This window comes from Neltuma alba, unplaced genomic scaffold, assembly GCF_004799145.2.
Source record: "Neltuma alba isolate B1F8T4 unplaced genomic scaffold, ASM479914v2 tig00011637_pilon, whole genome shotgun sequence".
Classification (NCBI taxonomy): domain Eukaryota; kingdom Viridiplantae; phylum Streptophyta; class Magnoliopsida; order Fabales; family Fabaceae; genus Neltuma; species Neltuma alba.
This window is the reverse complement of record NW_021636285.1, coordinates 163,476-179,487: the sequence shown is the minus strand read 5'-3', so window position 1 is coordinate 179,487 and position 16,012 is coordinate 163,476. Positions and strand designations below refer to the sequence as shown.

The window sequence follows — 16,012 nt, the reverse complement described above, 5'->3', positions numbered from 1 at the left end:
GATTTTCAAAACAGATGAAACTGAATCTTTTTGTAGTAGTGTTTGAATTAGTTATATGGAGCCGCTCATAGATTGCATAGATTAATATATGCAATTAATTAATAAGTGTAATTTGGAAAAATTAATAAGTGAGCGAGACAAAAAAAAATTTTCAAGCTAAATTTTATGAATTTATTTACACATTTGAATTCTAACATTCGAATTAAAATACTCCATAAATTTAAATGGTTTAAATTATATAAAACATTTGAAAGCATTGGTAGCCGACAACAAAATGAATTTAAGGCACGAGAAAAATGTGAGCAACAGGAAAAAGTAGCAGCGTGTCCCCACTCCAAAACACATAGACGTGCGAATGCTGTGTGTGTGTGGTATGGGGGAAACACATCTTCTAACATACTTTAATTACAGCCCGCAAATTCAATTCCACAGCAATATCAACATGAATCACCTCGACCTAGACGAATTCAAGAGACAAGGTTACATGATGATTGACTCACTCGTTGATTATTATCGTAATGTGGCTAACTTCCCAGTTCTGAGCCAAGTCCAACCTGGTTACCTCCGAAAAACGTTGCCATCTTCTGCTCCAAGTAAACCTGAAACCTTTGAAACCATACTCCGGGATGTTCAAGACCACATCGTGCCAGGAATCACACATTGGCAGAGTCCTAATTACTTGCATATTTCCCCAGCCGCAGCAGCATCTCAGGTTTCATGGGCGAGATGTTAAGCACAGGGTTTGGTGTTGTCGGGTTCAATTGGATTTCATCACCTGCTGCGACTGAACTTGAAAGCATCGTCATGGATTGACTTGGACAAGCTCTGAAACTCCCAGAGAGTTTTCTTTCTTCAAGTAACGTTGGAGGTGGCGTTTTGTTAGCGACAACCTGTGAGGCAATTTTGTGTACCCTTGTGGCTGCAAGAGATGAAAAGCTTCGCCATATGGGGAAGGAGAATCTAAAGAAGCTTGTCGTTTATGGGTCAGATGAAACTCATAGTGCTTTTCAAAAAGCTGCTCATGTGGCAGGAATCCACCCAGAAAATCTCAGGGTCATCAAAAGGAACAAGTCACGTTCATTTGCTTCTTCACCACATTCGCTCCGTTGTGCAATGATCAAGGACGCGGAAAATGGACTGGTTCCTTGTTTTATTTGTGGTGCCACCTATTGGACCATTATGTGATGTGGCAAAGCATTATGGCATTCGGGTCCATGTGGCCGCTGCTTATGCAGGTGGGGCCCTTATTTGCCCAGAGTTCAGGCATTTCATTGATGGAATTGAAGGGGTCAACTCGTTTAGCTTCAATGCACATAAATGATTTTTCACTAATTAGACTTGTGAAAGACTCTTCTTCTTTAACAAATTCCTTCTCAACAAATCCTCATTACCTGAGAAACAAAGCTTCTGAATCAAACCAAGTGATCGACTACAAAGATTGGCAGATGGCATTAAGCAGGAAATTTCAGTCCCTGAAACTATGGTTTGTGCTTCGCAGCTATGGCCTGGACAGCCTCAGAAACTTCCTCAGAAAGCATGTGAAAATGGCCAAAACTTTTGCAAACCTTGTGAAGCAGGATAAGAGGTTTGAGGTATTTGTCCAAGGTATTTTTCTCTGGTTTGCTTTGGGGTTTCACCATCAGTGATCATCACCAACAAGCCCTTTCGTCACGGTATTAGTGATCATGAGCTCAACGGGAAAATCATAAACGATGATGATGAACATCTTGTGAATGAAATCAACGGTAAATTGCTGGATTTAATCAACGGTTCAGGCAAAGTGTTTATGACTCACTGTTTAAATTGTGTGCATCACTCACGGTAAGGTTGAAGGAGCTTTTGTGATTAGGTGTGCGATTGGTGCCACATTAACTGAGGAGCAACACGTGACTATGGCGTGGGAGGCAGTTCAGGAACGAGCTACCTCAATCCTCTCAAAGCTTTTTAATTAAAGCATAAAATCATATTCCCTGGAGAGCAAGCATTTTGAGCGGTGTCAACAATAATATTGATTTATGTACCTTTGTTGTTCTATCTATATCTATGTTGTGTTTGGGGTTTTGATTATGCTTAATATATTATGAAGTTAATTACAGCAATCTTCACATCTAGCCAAAGAACTTCAGTTCCTCTCCAACAAAATCGTGAAGAAGACATGACTCGAGAACTAAAGACATGAAACATTGAGAGAAGTCATATTAATAAAAATTAGTTGGCAAATCACATTATAAACACGTCAATTTTAGGGTAAAAAGGACCCGAATTAGAGCCTGAATATTTTTTGTATATGAGAACTTATCAACTAGTCTTTCTCGGTAATAAACTTTTTAATGAGATAAACTTTTTCTCAATTTTCTCATGTTACCCTCTACTTTAAATGGAAATTTTGAGATCACAAAGACACAGAACTAGTTTTAGTACTCATACTTTAATAAGCATTGTAAACTCATCAGATATGGAACGTCTATATCTCATTTAGATTGTTCATATTTGATTTTTTTATATTTATTCAAAGTAATTATTTTAATATATATAGAATCTAAATAGAGATAATCTATAAACTATTATTCTTTCAAAAATAGTTTTTTATTTAAAAATAACTAGTTAAAAATTTTAAATCTGAATAATTCAAATCAGATATAGACAGTCTAAGTCTAATGAGTTTATAATGCTCATCAAGATTATGAGTACTCAAACTGATTCTATAAAGACATGGCAATACTATTAACAACCACATAGTTGCAAACTGGAACCAATTTCTGTGCTTATCGTAATGACGAGTACTATAATACTCACCAAGTCTCAACCATTCAAATTTAATGTGGATGATTTAGATTTAATATTTAATGTTTTTGTTTTATAAAAATATTTTTCTTTAATAGGTATATAATTTAAAATAAATATAAATCTTAACTGTAAGTATTTTTAAAAAATAATTTTTATTTAAAAATTTTAAATTTAAACTATTAAAATTGTATTTGAATGGTTTGAGTTTTACTGCAAATGACTACCAAGATGAGCACAGGAATGTTCCTTGGAAGCATGGGTCGTTATGTTGGCCATATATATAAATGATGTGCCAATACGTGGCTAGTTGTGGGTGGTCTATGAAAGCTACTTGAGGTCCAATTCTATTCGTATTGAGACCCCAGACTGAAAGTGGCCTCTTCCTACCACCTTTCTACTGCCCACCCTATTAACAGACGCATGGATCAAAATAAATAAATTCTATCTAAATATATCCTTCTTTTATTTTATTTAAGGAGAACCGTAATAAAATCTTAAAGAAGTAATATAATCAAGAAATAGGCATTGAGTTGTACCAAACTAAAGTGTAAGGAGGGTGTTTGGGAATCCTCAAAAACACTTAAAAAATACTTCTACATAAATTAAGACAAAATTCTTTTCATAGATTTATCTTGGGTTCCGTAAAATCACCTCTAAGAAGCTAATACAAACATCCCTAAGTCTGGGTACCAATCGAATTAAAGCTATAAAGATTAAAAAAAAATTCAGGCCTTGTTTGATTTTGTTTTTAGTTTGAACAAGTTTTGTGGAAAAAAATATCTATTTAGATAATTATTCTAAAAAAATTTACATTTGAGAAGATTAAGATTGAAGAATAAAGTTTGACGAGTTTGACTTCGAGAGGCAAAAGCAAAATAAGATAGTTTTATGCTCTTAGCTGCCTGATTTTACAGGGAAAAAACAATTTTTATGAATTTATATATATTTGAATTACAACATTTTAATTAAAATATTACATAAATTTGAATGGTTGAAATTATATAAAACATTTGAAAGCACAGTAGCAACCAGCAGAATAAATTGAAAGCAGAACAAAGCGAGATCAAGAAGGGAAAAAAATCACGTTTTCATGTAAAGTCTCTTTCTGGTACATAATCAGTTTTGGTCCACTCATTGATTTTCTGTAATTAATACTCCTCCTTGATATAATACCTATTTAACTAATTTGATTAGATTAATCAAATTAAGTAAGTCAGTTAATTATAAAAAATAGAACATGTTTTTTCTAAAATACTATAATTATTTTTTTAATATCCTCCCCCTCTTCTACTTGATTATGATTAAGGGAGTATTCATAAGAATAATTTAGAAAAAACTGATAAATATGAGAAAAAAGTCTCACATTTCTAACCAAAATCACCTCAATAATTAGATCATGTATTAAGAATCTTTATATGAACTAATAATTTCTTCTAGAAAACACCTTATATTTTAAAATTTTGAAGCAAAGGGATAACACCTTCTCTTTTTTCCATCACAACATGAAAGTACAAACAACCACACCCCTTTATCCAACCTCCATTTTTATAAGAGGTTAACTATTTAGCCGTTCATTAACTGCTAGAGAATCCTACAAATTTGAGAGTGTTTAGACTAACTTTTTATAAGTAATTTTTTGATATACAAAATAAATATCTTAACTTATACGAAAATGCTTCTGAGAAGCCAATCCAAATACGTAATCTCACCCAAAAGCTCACATGGAAAAAATAATAACAAGGAACAATGAATATTTATGGAACCTATTAAACAATCGAACCATTAGCAGTCATATGCAGTTTGAAACTTGAGTCCCGGTTTTGTAGTTCACAATGACACTAAAGGCATGAACAGGCTTCAAGCAAGTTCATAAGCCAATGACGTCTATGTTAAAGCCAATAATAATAACTCAATCTGATCATTCCAAGAAACATGTTCTCCATACGTGTAAATCAAAACCCTATGTCCTTGAAGGGTATTCAACATTGATAGAAGTCATACTCAACATTGATTAATAGAAATGAGATGGCAAATCAGGTTAGAAACCTGTCCCTTTTGGCCTTTTTAGGGAAAAAACTAAAGGGCTCAAATTAGAGTAATTATGCTCAAATTAGAACACAAAAGCCTATTTGAGGAAGGTGGGAGAGGGGCCGAAGGAAAATGAGCCTTCCCCTCATTTGGTGAGAAATTTCGAAGGAGAGGGGACTCAAATTTAGCTTCTATTGAAATTGGGGATTTTTTTTAGAGAGGAGCTAAAATTCTTGACTGTTTTGTCTTATATTTTTACGATATTCCATTAATGCTCATCAAACATATTATTATAAAATTTATTTCAAATAAAAGTATATTATCATAAGTAAAAAATTAAAAATAAGTATTATTATAATAAAAACTAATTTAAGATAAAAATATTATTACAATGAAAAATTATATTATTATACAATTAATTAATTTTTAAAAATATATTATTTTGTTAAATAAATATATTTTCAAGCTGGTAAAGGGGGGAAAAACTGAAAGAGAATAAAAATTTCAAATTTTTAGAGCGTATAAAATTTATTAATTTGATTATTTAAAACATATCATTGTATCAATTGGACTAAAAAATTATTGTACCAATTTTTAAATATAAATATTTATATGATAAGACTAAATTTTTATTAAATTACATGATTTGAATCAAGATATAAATTAATTTATATAATATATAAATAAAAATATAAATTTATATGTATAGATAAAATGATAAAATAATTATTACTATTCTTTTCTTTCTTTTCCTAAATCAAATAAAAAATCATTAAATATCCTTCGTTCCTTCTTTTGGCAGAAGCGGGTAGTTGGACGCTGGATCCCTTCAAAAAACATGTGACGCTGAGTCTGGGTTTGGAAGTAGTAGGCAGTGGAAACTCCCCTGCTCCCTTCCTCCCCCATCATCCCCTCAAACCAAACAGCCCCTTAAAGCCTTGGCGTCATCATGACGGCATTATGATTGCATCCGACAAGTCACCGGTTGGAAGCGCCAGTGAACATGTTGGACGTATAGCTTTTATATTATTATTGAAGTTAACATTGATAGTTACTACGTATTACACAAATTTATAAAATAAGTCATGCTTTTTCATAATTTTAAATAATATAACTTGCTATAAATTATTCTATATATATATATATATAATTTACAGCAAGTCCCACATATAAATTTTGACGATTCCTCAAACTCCATGCGATTAACATTTGAGAAAACATATTTTATTTGATGATTAAAATTCTTAACAAGTCATTATTATTGCATCGCTTGAACCATGCGACTCAACCATTATCTATTGGTGATGATATTAATGACGACGTCAACAACAATATACTTTCTCCGGTTCAAAATATAAGCTGAATTTTATCTATTTACATTTATCAACAAATTAATTAAAATCAGTTTAAAATAATAAATATGCAAGGAATGTTTTTTTTTCAAATAAGCCCTTATTAATGAAGAGAATAAGTAAAAGATGCAATAAATGAATCAAAGATGAAAAAAAAAAGAATATATGTGGGGTAAAATTGGAAAATCTCATTAAATGTTTAGAAAAAAGTAAATGTTATCTTATAAAAAAAATCAAACCAATCCGACAAAGTTTAGCTTATATTTTGAACTGAAAAGTATTACCTCCGATCTTAATTATAAGACCTCATTTATAGTCTATAAACAAGATTTTATAATTAGGATGGGAAGTAGTAATAAGCAATGAGTATTTTCGGAACCTATTAAATAATCGAACTATATATTAACAGTCACATATAATTTGAAACTTGAGTCGTGGTTTTGTGGATTAACATGACACTAAACATATATTTTGTCCTTAAATATGAGATAGAGAGGTCAAATCGTTTTCAGAGAATATCACAGTTGCATGAGTCAAGGTTTAAAAAAAAAAATCTTATCAAATGAGACCTCATTTTCATTCTATTTGTTTGGGATTGAGACCCCAAACCGAATTCCAACCACCTCTATACTCACGCCGCCTTTTTAGTAATAATGTAAGGTAGAGTATCGTGTTGCCATACTCATCTGCTAAGACAAGTCAGGCAGTATTAAGGCTTTTCTTCTCCAACTTTCCAAACAAATGAAAATTAATTTTTTTTGTAGTAGTGTTTGAATTTTTTACATGGAAAACCATTCATTGATTGCATAGATTAATATATGCAATTAATTAATACGTGTGGTTTGGAAAAATTAATAAGTGAGCGAATAATTTTTTTTTCAAGCCAAATTTTATGAATTTAGATATATTTGAATTCTAACATTTAAATTAAAATACTACATAAATTTGAGTGGTTTACATTATACTACTTCGGTTCTTAATATAAGACCTTTTTGACTTTTATTTTGATCCTAAATATAAGATCTCAATCCACTATATTTCTCATATTTATGTATTTTTTTTAAGATAGTCTTTTTAACAATAATAGTTCTAACCAATACACTTAATTAGTAAGGATATTTTAAAAAAACAGCATCTATTTATTACAAATAATTAACTTAATTTCTTTCCTTAATTTTCTCAAATTAGTCAACTAGCTCTTATAAATAGGATTCGAGTAATATAAATCATTTCAAAGCATTGGTAGCCGACAACAAAATGAATTTAAAGCACGACAAAAACGTGGGCAAGAGGAAAAAGTAGCCGCGTGTGCCCACGGAGTGGAACCTTTCCTATGCCTTCCCCTCCTCTTAGGCTCTTACCAACATTTTCCCCAGTCCCCACCCTTCATCTCATCCACGGCCAAAATGAAATGCCCAGATTTGATGTGCGCTGCGTATACTATTCTTTTTAGTTGCCCCTTTAAATAAATAAAAATGATGAATAAGCAGCAGAGAAAATTAATTAAAGGAAACCATATCAGTTCAATATTTAAATACATAATTTAATTTAAACTATTTTATATATTTCTTTGGTATGAGTAAGCAGCAGAGAAAATTAATTAAAAGAAACCATATCAGTTCAATATTTAAAAACTATTTTATATATTCCTTTGGTATGGGTAAGCAGCAGAGAAAATTAATTAAAGGAAACCATATCATTTCAATATTTAAAAACTATTTTATATACTTCTTTGGTATGGGTAAGCAGCAGAGAAAATTAATTGAAGAAAATCATACCAGTTCAATATTTAAATACATAATCTAATTTAAACTATTTTATATATTTTTTTGGTATGGGCAAGCAGCAGAGAAAATTAATTAAAGGAAACCATATCAGTTCAATATTTAAATACATAATCTAATTTGAACTACTTTATACTCCTCCTGTCCTTAATATAAGACCTATTTAACTAATTTGATTACATTAAGGAAATTAGGTAAGTTAGTTAATTACAAAAAATGTAACACGTTTTTCTTAAAATACCATAATTATCTTTCTTAATACCCCATCTTCCTCTCCTACTTGATTATAGTTGAGGGAGTATCCATAAGGGTAATTTAGAGAAAATTGATAAATATGAGAAATGGTCTTACATTTAGACCAAAACCAACTCAACAATTGAGTCCTATATTAAGGACCAGAGGAGTACTTTTTTTTTTTTTCGCAGCGCATATCACATTTGGACGTTTTATTTTGGCCATAGATGAGATGGAGGGTGAGGATTAGGTAAGAGGTTGGTAAGAGGAGGGGAAGCCATAGGAGAGTTTCCGCTCCGGAAGGAAAGGCACAGGAGAGGTTCCGCTCCACGTGTCCCCACTAGACGTGCGAATGCATATATATGCGCTATGGGGGCAAAACACATTCTAACGTACTATAATTACGGCACACAAATTCAAGTTCCACACCAATATCAATATGAATCCCCTCGACCTAGACGAATTCAAGAGGCAAGGTTACATGATGATTGACTCACTCGTTGATTATTATCGTAATGTGGCTAACTTCCCAGTTCTGAGCCAAGTTCAACCTGGTTACCTCCGAAAAATGCTGCCATCCTCTGCTCCAAGTAAACCTGAAACCTTTGAAACCATACTCCGGGATGTTCAAGACCACATCGTCCCAGGAATCACACATTGGCAGAGTCCTAACTACTTTGCGTACTTCCCCAGCAGTAGCAGTACCGCAGGTTTCATGGGCGAGATGTTAAGCATGGGGTTTGGTGTTGTCGGGTTCAATTGGATTTCATCACCTGCTGCGACTGAACTTGAAAGCATCGTCATGGATTGGCTTGGACAAGCTCTGAAACTCCCAGAGAGTTTTCTTTTTTCAAGTAACGTTGGAGGCGGCGTTTTGTTAGCGACAACCTGTGAGGCCATTTTGTGTACCCTTGTGGCTGCAAGAGATGAAAAGCTTCGCCATGTGGGGAAGGAGAACCTAAAGAAGCTTGTCGTTTATGGGTCTGATCAAACTCATAGTGCTTTTCAAAAAGCTGCTCATGTGGCAGGAATCCACCCAGAAAATCTCAGGGTCATCAAAACCAACAAGTCAGGTTCATTCGCTTTGTCACCACATTCACTCCGTTCTGCAGTAACCAAGGACGCGGAAAATGGGCTGGTTCCTTGTTTTCTTTGTGCCACTGTGGGAACTACGACAACTACTGCTGTTGATCCTATTGGCCCATTAGGTGACGTGGCAAAGGAGTATGGCATTTGGGTCCATGTGGACGCTGCTTATGCAGGTGGGGCCCTTATTTGCCCTGAGTTCAGGCATTTCATTGATGGAATTGCAGGGGTCAACTCGTTTAGCTTCAATGCACATAAATGGTTTTTCACTAATTTGACTTGTTGTTGCCTTTGGGTGAAAGATTCTTCTTCTTTGACAAATTCCCTCTCAACAAATCCTCATTACCTGAGAAACAAAGCTTCAGAATCAAGCCAAGTGATCGACTACAAAGATTGGCAGATAGCATTAAGCAGGAAATTTCAGTCCCTGAAACTATGGTTTGTGCTTCGCAGCTATGGCCTGGACAGCCTCAGAAACTTCCTCCGCAAGCATGTGAAAATGGCCAAAACTTTTGAAAACCTTGTGAAGCAGGATAAGAGGTTTGAGGTATTTGTGCCAAGGTATTTTTCTCTGGTTTGCTTTAGGGTTTCACCGTCAGTGATCATCACCAAGAAACCCTGTCGTAATGGTATTAGTGATCATGAGCTCAACGGGAAAATCATAAACGATGATGATGAACATCTTGTGAACGAAATCAACAGTAAATTGCTGGATTTAATCAACGGTTCAGGCAAAGTGTTTATGACTCATGGTAAGGTCGACGGAGCTTTTGTGATTAGGTGCGCGATTGGTGCCACATTAACTGAGGAACAACATGTGATTATGGCGTGGGAGACAGTTCAGGAACAAGCTACCTTAATCCTGTCAAAGCTTTTTACTTAAAGCATAAAATCATATTCCCTGGAGAGCAAGCCCTGTGAACGCTTCCAGTGTCAACAATAATATTGATTTATGTACCTTTGTTAGTCTGTCTATATCTATGTTGTGTTTTGGGCTTTTGATTATACTTAATGAATATGAAGTTAATTACTGCAACTTTCACATCTAACCAAGGAACTTCAATTCCTCTCCAATAAAATCGTGTAGAAGACATGCTTCAAGAACTAAAGACGGGAAACATTGATAAAAGTCATACTCAACAAAGATTGAGAAAAATGAGTACGCAGATCACATTAGAACCATGTCCATTTTCGCCTTGTTTATGGTAAAAAGGACCCAAATTAGAGTGTGAATATTTTTTGTATACGAGAATTTATCAATAAGTCTTTCTAACTAATAAAATTTTTAATGAGAAACTTTTTCTCAATTTTCTCATGCCACCCTATACTTTAAATTGAAACTATTTGAAACCACACAAAGACACAGCCATGCTATTAAAAACCACATAGTTACAAACTGCAACTAATTTCAATGCCTATCGTAATGATGAGTATCATAATACTTACAAAATCTCAACCATTCAAATTTAATATCAACGGCTGAGATTTAATATTTAATTTTTTTTGAAAAATATTTTTCTTAATAGGTACATAATTCAAAATAAATATAATCTCTTAACTGTAAGTTTTTTAAAAAATAATTTTTATTTAAAAGTTACTAGTTGAAAATTTTAAGTCTAAATTATTGAAACTGTGTTTAAATGATTTAAATTTTACTACAACGATAAGCATGGCGGTGATACGCATCGAACGTGTTCTTGGTAACATGGGCACGTCATGCATGGGTCGCATGTATAAAAGATGCACAAATACGTGGCTAATTGTGGGAGGTCTACGAAAGCTACACGTTGGCCATATCCATAAAGGATGTCCAAATACGTGGCTAATTGTGGGTGGTCTATGAAAGCTACTTATCAAGTGAGGTCCAATTCCATTGGTGCTGAGACCCCAAACTGAAAGGGGCCTCTTCCTACCAAGTTTCAACTGCCCACCCTACGAACAGAAGCATGGATCATAATAAATAGTTATAATTCCATATAAATGTATCCTTCTTTTATTCCATCTTAGGAGAATTAGAATAAAATCTCAAAAAAAATAATATAATCATTAAAAAGTCTCAATAATAGTTGAGAAATTCAAAATAACAAGTTATAGGATAAAAAAACAACAACTTCTTACTTATTATTAGAATTTTTTAGCTGTTATTTCATTTAATTTCTTAAGAGTTTATAGTAATTCTCCCTTTTATTTACAAGCAACTTACAATATATATTATTAAACTAGAAAAAATCTTAAATCGCATCAATTTTTTTCAAAATCTAATAAACTTTTAACTGTATCACTACTCTACTGATCCACTTGGACATTGCTTGAGTAGATAAAACCAAGAAACTAAAAATCAAACCGGTTAATGAACCAGTTGAGATAATAGATCAAGAGTTAGTAGGTTAGATAGAAGTTAAACCAAGATCAGACTGGTCATAACAAAAATAATATAATTCTTAATTATATAATAAATATATTGCATATAACAATAAGAACAAAATAATGATATAAAATTTTTTAAACAAAACAAATAAGTGGCAAGATATATTAGGAAAAATTACAATGAGGTCCTAAAAAAAAATAATTACTAAAAAGTAATAACAACCTAAACAACTTATAATAACAAGTTTCAGAATAGGAAATAATAACTTTTGGGACTTGTTTTGTAATAAGTTTCTTTTTTTGAGATTTGATTATAATTCTGCCAATATATTAATACTGTCATACCAAAGATAACATTTTTTTAGTTCTTATTAATAAAAATGAATATTCTTAAAAAATTTTGATTTTAAAAAATTTATAATAGACATAAATTTTATTTTTGTTTATGAAAGTAAACTGTTAGAGAATAGAATACACCGCACAAATTTTTTTTTGGTTAGGCCTATACTTTTTTGACATCAGTTAGACTCGTACAGCTATGCCTATGCATAAATATCTTTATAACCTAAGCAAGTAAAGGCGCGTTGGAATATGGCTTTTTTTGGGTCTGCGATTAATTTTTTTAGAAAAAATTGGTTAAAAGTACCATTTTTGAGAAATTAATTGAGAAATAAGACCTGTAATAAATTTAAAGGTGTGGACCCCTCAAGTATTGGTAGGAAAAGGACTATATTATCCTAAAGGATACTAATTGCATATAACAGATTTTCACTTGCATATCACGGATCCTTTTTTTTTTTTATAGGCCACGGATCCTAATTGTATATGATGGATATCTAGTTACATATAGAATCTTATTGCATATTAGATATCCTAATTGCATATGATGGATCCTCACTTGTATATCATGGATTCTAATTGCATATGGTGGATACTAGTTATGTATGGTATCTTATTGCATATCACGGATCCTAATTGCATATTGTTGATCTAAACTTGTATATTAATTATTCTAATAGCATATTGTGGATACCCAATTACATATGGTATTTTATTGCATATCACGGATCCTAATTACATATAATTTATCTAAAGTTGTATATCGGTGATTATAATTACATATGTAGATATACCTAGTTGCATATGAGACTTTATTGCATGTCATAGATTGTAATTGCATATTGTTAATCCAAAGTTGCATATGCCTGATTCTAATTGGATTTTGAGGATGCCTAATTGCATATGATATTTTATTATATATCACGAATCCTAATTGTATATCATTGATCTAAGTTTGCATACTATTGATTTTAATTTTTTATATGCTACTATTTACATAAACAAATTCCTTTATGACTCAAACAAATTCTTATATATAAATACTAAGTATAGCCTCCCTCCTTTTATTTTATATGCTGATTTATTATATATTGTCACATAAGGCTAATTTACTTTGACTTTGTAAACTAATATTCTGATTCCTGCTATTTGATGGGAGTGCTATTAGAAGGCCGAAGGCCTCTAGAACTTGTACGCGATACTCTTTTGAAAACATTGGCTTTTAATTAATGGAGTTCCATAACTTGTTTTGGAAAGATTTATAAGTTTGTTAGTTTGAAAATATGAGATTTCGTTTGAACTTCTAGTTGACTATTATTTCTAGACTTATAGAATCTAAGGCTCAAGTTAAAGATTGATATTGTAGATGATATAAGTTTATTCATTTTAATTATAATATTGATTTTATGATTTTAAAATTTTTTACTATTTATTATGATTAATCTTTCAGTTAAATTATTTAATTTAATTTAAATAGGAATTCAGAGATGAGTCATTACGCCTTAGCCATGAAGGTTTCATGAGTTTAATTTGACCAGCGTTGCTAGTTTGATCTTTATATACTATGTGCCTTGAAATTGCTGAATACTGATGGATATAACCTCATCTCATGATTTGACGTCTTGATCTCCGCATTGCTGGTTTTGTGACTTCAAATAGTATTGTGCCGTTTTGATTGTACCCCGTTCAGTCCTTATTATTGTTCATACTTAATAATAACTTCAAATGGATTAATGAAATTATTTAAAAATAGTTTTTTTGTGAAATATTAAAATTAATCTCAATAAAAGACATTAGTTACAAGAGTTTAGTTAGTTGCAAGTTTTATAGTTAGCTAGGGATACGGGTGAAAAAAATAATGCCTTAAATAAAGCTTATTAGATTATAAACATGTTGGAAATTCTTATAATAAGAATATGAGGAAATATTTCTTGATAACAAAAGCATTCTTTCCTTTGTGTTTCATGAATTTCAGCATCCTGAGGTCTGAAAGCTCCGTATTGGACTTTAGAGGAGAGACTGTTTGGTCAGTTTGGGCCTATGGATGTTTTCTGCTCTTTTTTAATTGTCCCTTAATTTGAGGTTTGGGCCTATGGACTTGCATTGTTTGTGTTTGTTTCTGTAGGATCCAGCTGTTTTTTCCCCTCTCAGACACACTTATTAAAAGCAATTAGAAATTTCTTCCCCGTACCATGCATGGATTAACACATTTGATTAGATTCTTAACAACAAAAAACATATTTGATTAGATTTATAATTTTAATAAATTATATTATTTAAGGTGGCTCAAGATTCACCTCTTATAGTAGTGTGTTTTTTTATTTATTCAAATGGGATTTAAATTAGAGATGCAGAATTTAGAAAAAATAGACAAAAATTTGAAATTATTTATTTATTTCTCCATTTAAGCCTCCGATTAACATATCATTTAATTATGATGCTCCCTGTTTTATTCAATATATTCAAATCCCAATTGAGATATTATTCAAATTTAAAATTAATTATTAATTTTTTCATTTGAGTCTCCAATTAAACTCTCATTTAATTCAATATATTTAAATCTCAATCAAGATACTATTCAAAGATCATTAATTGAATATATCTAAATTGATAATATCATACACGATCCATTTTTAAATGAATTGAGTATTACAAGTTTTCAAGAATATAGTTAATAGTTGATTGATAATCATATGAAAATCAATTTACTTCATTACCTTGATTTTAATTTATAGGTTTCCTTAATTTTCTCTACCATTCAATTAATCCATATAGTTTGAAATGGGAATGGGGATTTTAATTTCTCTATTTGATTGTCCAATTGAATTTTTATTTAATTATGATGCATCGTATTTAATTTAATATGTACAAATCTGATATAATTGAATATTTTTGGATCTCATAATGGACATTAGAATCATCTTTTAATTCTATATGCAATAAAATTTACGATTTTAGATGTCCTAATTCCTTAATTTTTTCTATCATTCAATTAATCCACACAATTTTATATCATGTCACTCATTAATTGATATTTTAATTCAACAAAAAATAATATAGGAAAGGAATGCTCACCAACTAATTCATTGTTTTTGGCATTGTTGCTGGCAATGTTCTTGATTGGAACAAAGTTAAATGCATATAGGAGAATTGACAAATCATGCTCCTGAAAAATGTCATTGCATGGAATATAATTTTGCAAGGGTGGTCATAAGTTTTGATATTGTCATCGTCATTGTCCACAACTTCAAAATTATCAAATTAGTAAACCCCACCCTCTACTAAATCTTTGACATATCTTTATATTTGTCCTTTATGAGCAAGTGAAACTTCAATCCTATCACCTTGGTTGCATAAAATACGATGAAATGAGTTCACTGTAGATATTTTTTTCAATGAACAAAATAATATAATTATTTACTAACATTTTCGTCAAACAAAATTATATTAACTTCCCACTGGGGACTTCTTAGCTACTGTCCACTTCCTTAGCACTCTAACAATGCTGCACCATATTTCTTTGCTACCATATACGTCCTTGATCAGATCGTGAGGAAAGTTCACCACTTGTTTTGCCATTGGATTATGAAGCTGGGTGAGGACAGGTTAATTGAGTGAAGTGTTGGTGAACAACATAAAAGAATAATTATTTATTTATAGGAATATGATTTATTTGTTGCTTCAAATGGGATCTCAATCAAAAGACCTTAATTTGGGGGAACAAATGGGAATTCGATTTTCTGATTAATGTACACCATAAAAAATATGACGGTTTTAATTATCCAATTAATAATATCTCATTATTTTTATCCAAGAAAAATAATCAATTTACTGCTTTATAGCTTGATTGGTTGCTTATGAAGATGAACATGCTTTTTCAAAATGTTATATTTTGAATGGTATTATTATAATTAATATAATTTCTGCAATCCATTTCCAATCTAATATAATTAATATACACCATAAAAGATCTTATGGTATTAATGTCCCAATTAATAAATCCAAAAATCCATTTGAAAAATAATCATTTCATTG

At 31.5% G+C, this 16,012-nt stretch overlaps 1 protein-coding gene and 1 pseudogene across 1 annotated transcript; both read left to right on the top strand.

The window, feature by feature from the left end:
- The first annotated feature begins 442 nt into the window (after positions 1-442).
- On the top strand, positions 443-1,952 carry LOC114715969 (tyrosine/DOPA decarboxylase 1-like; annotated as a pseudogene).
- A 6,672-nt stretch (positions 1,953-8,624) lies between these two features.
- LOC114715972 (tyrosine decarboxylase 1-like) lies at positions 8,625-10,301 on the top strand. Its single transcript, XM_028900889.1, has one exon. It carries the CDS (start codon positions 8,625-8,627, stop codon positions 10,152-10,154), a length of 1,530 nt encoding a protein of 509 aa, XP_028756722.1. The 3' UTR covers positions 10,155-10,301.
- Positions 10,302-16,012: the final 5,711 nt, after the last annotated feature.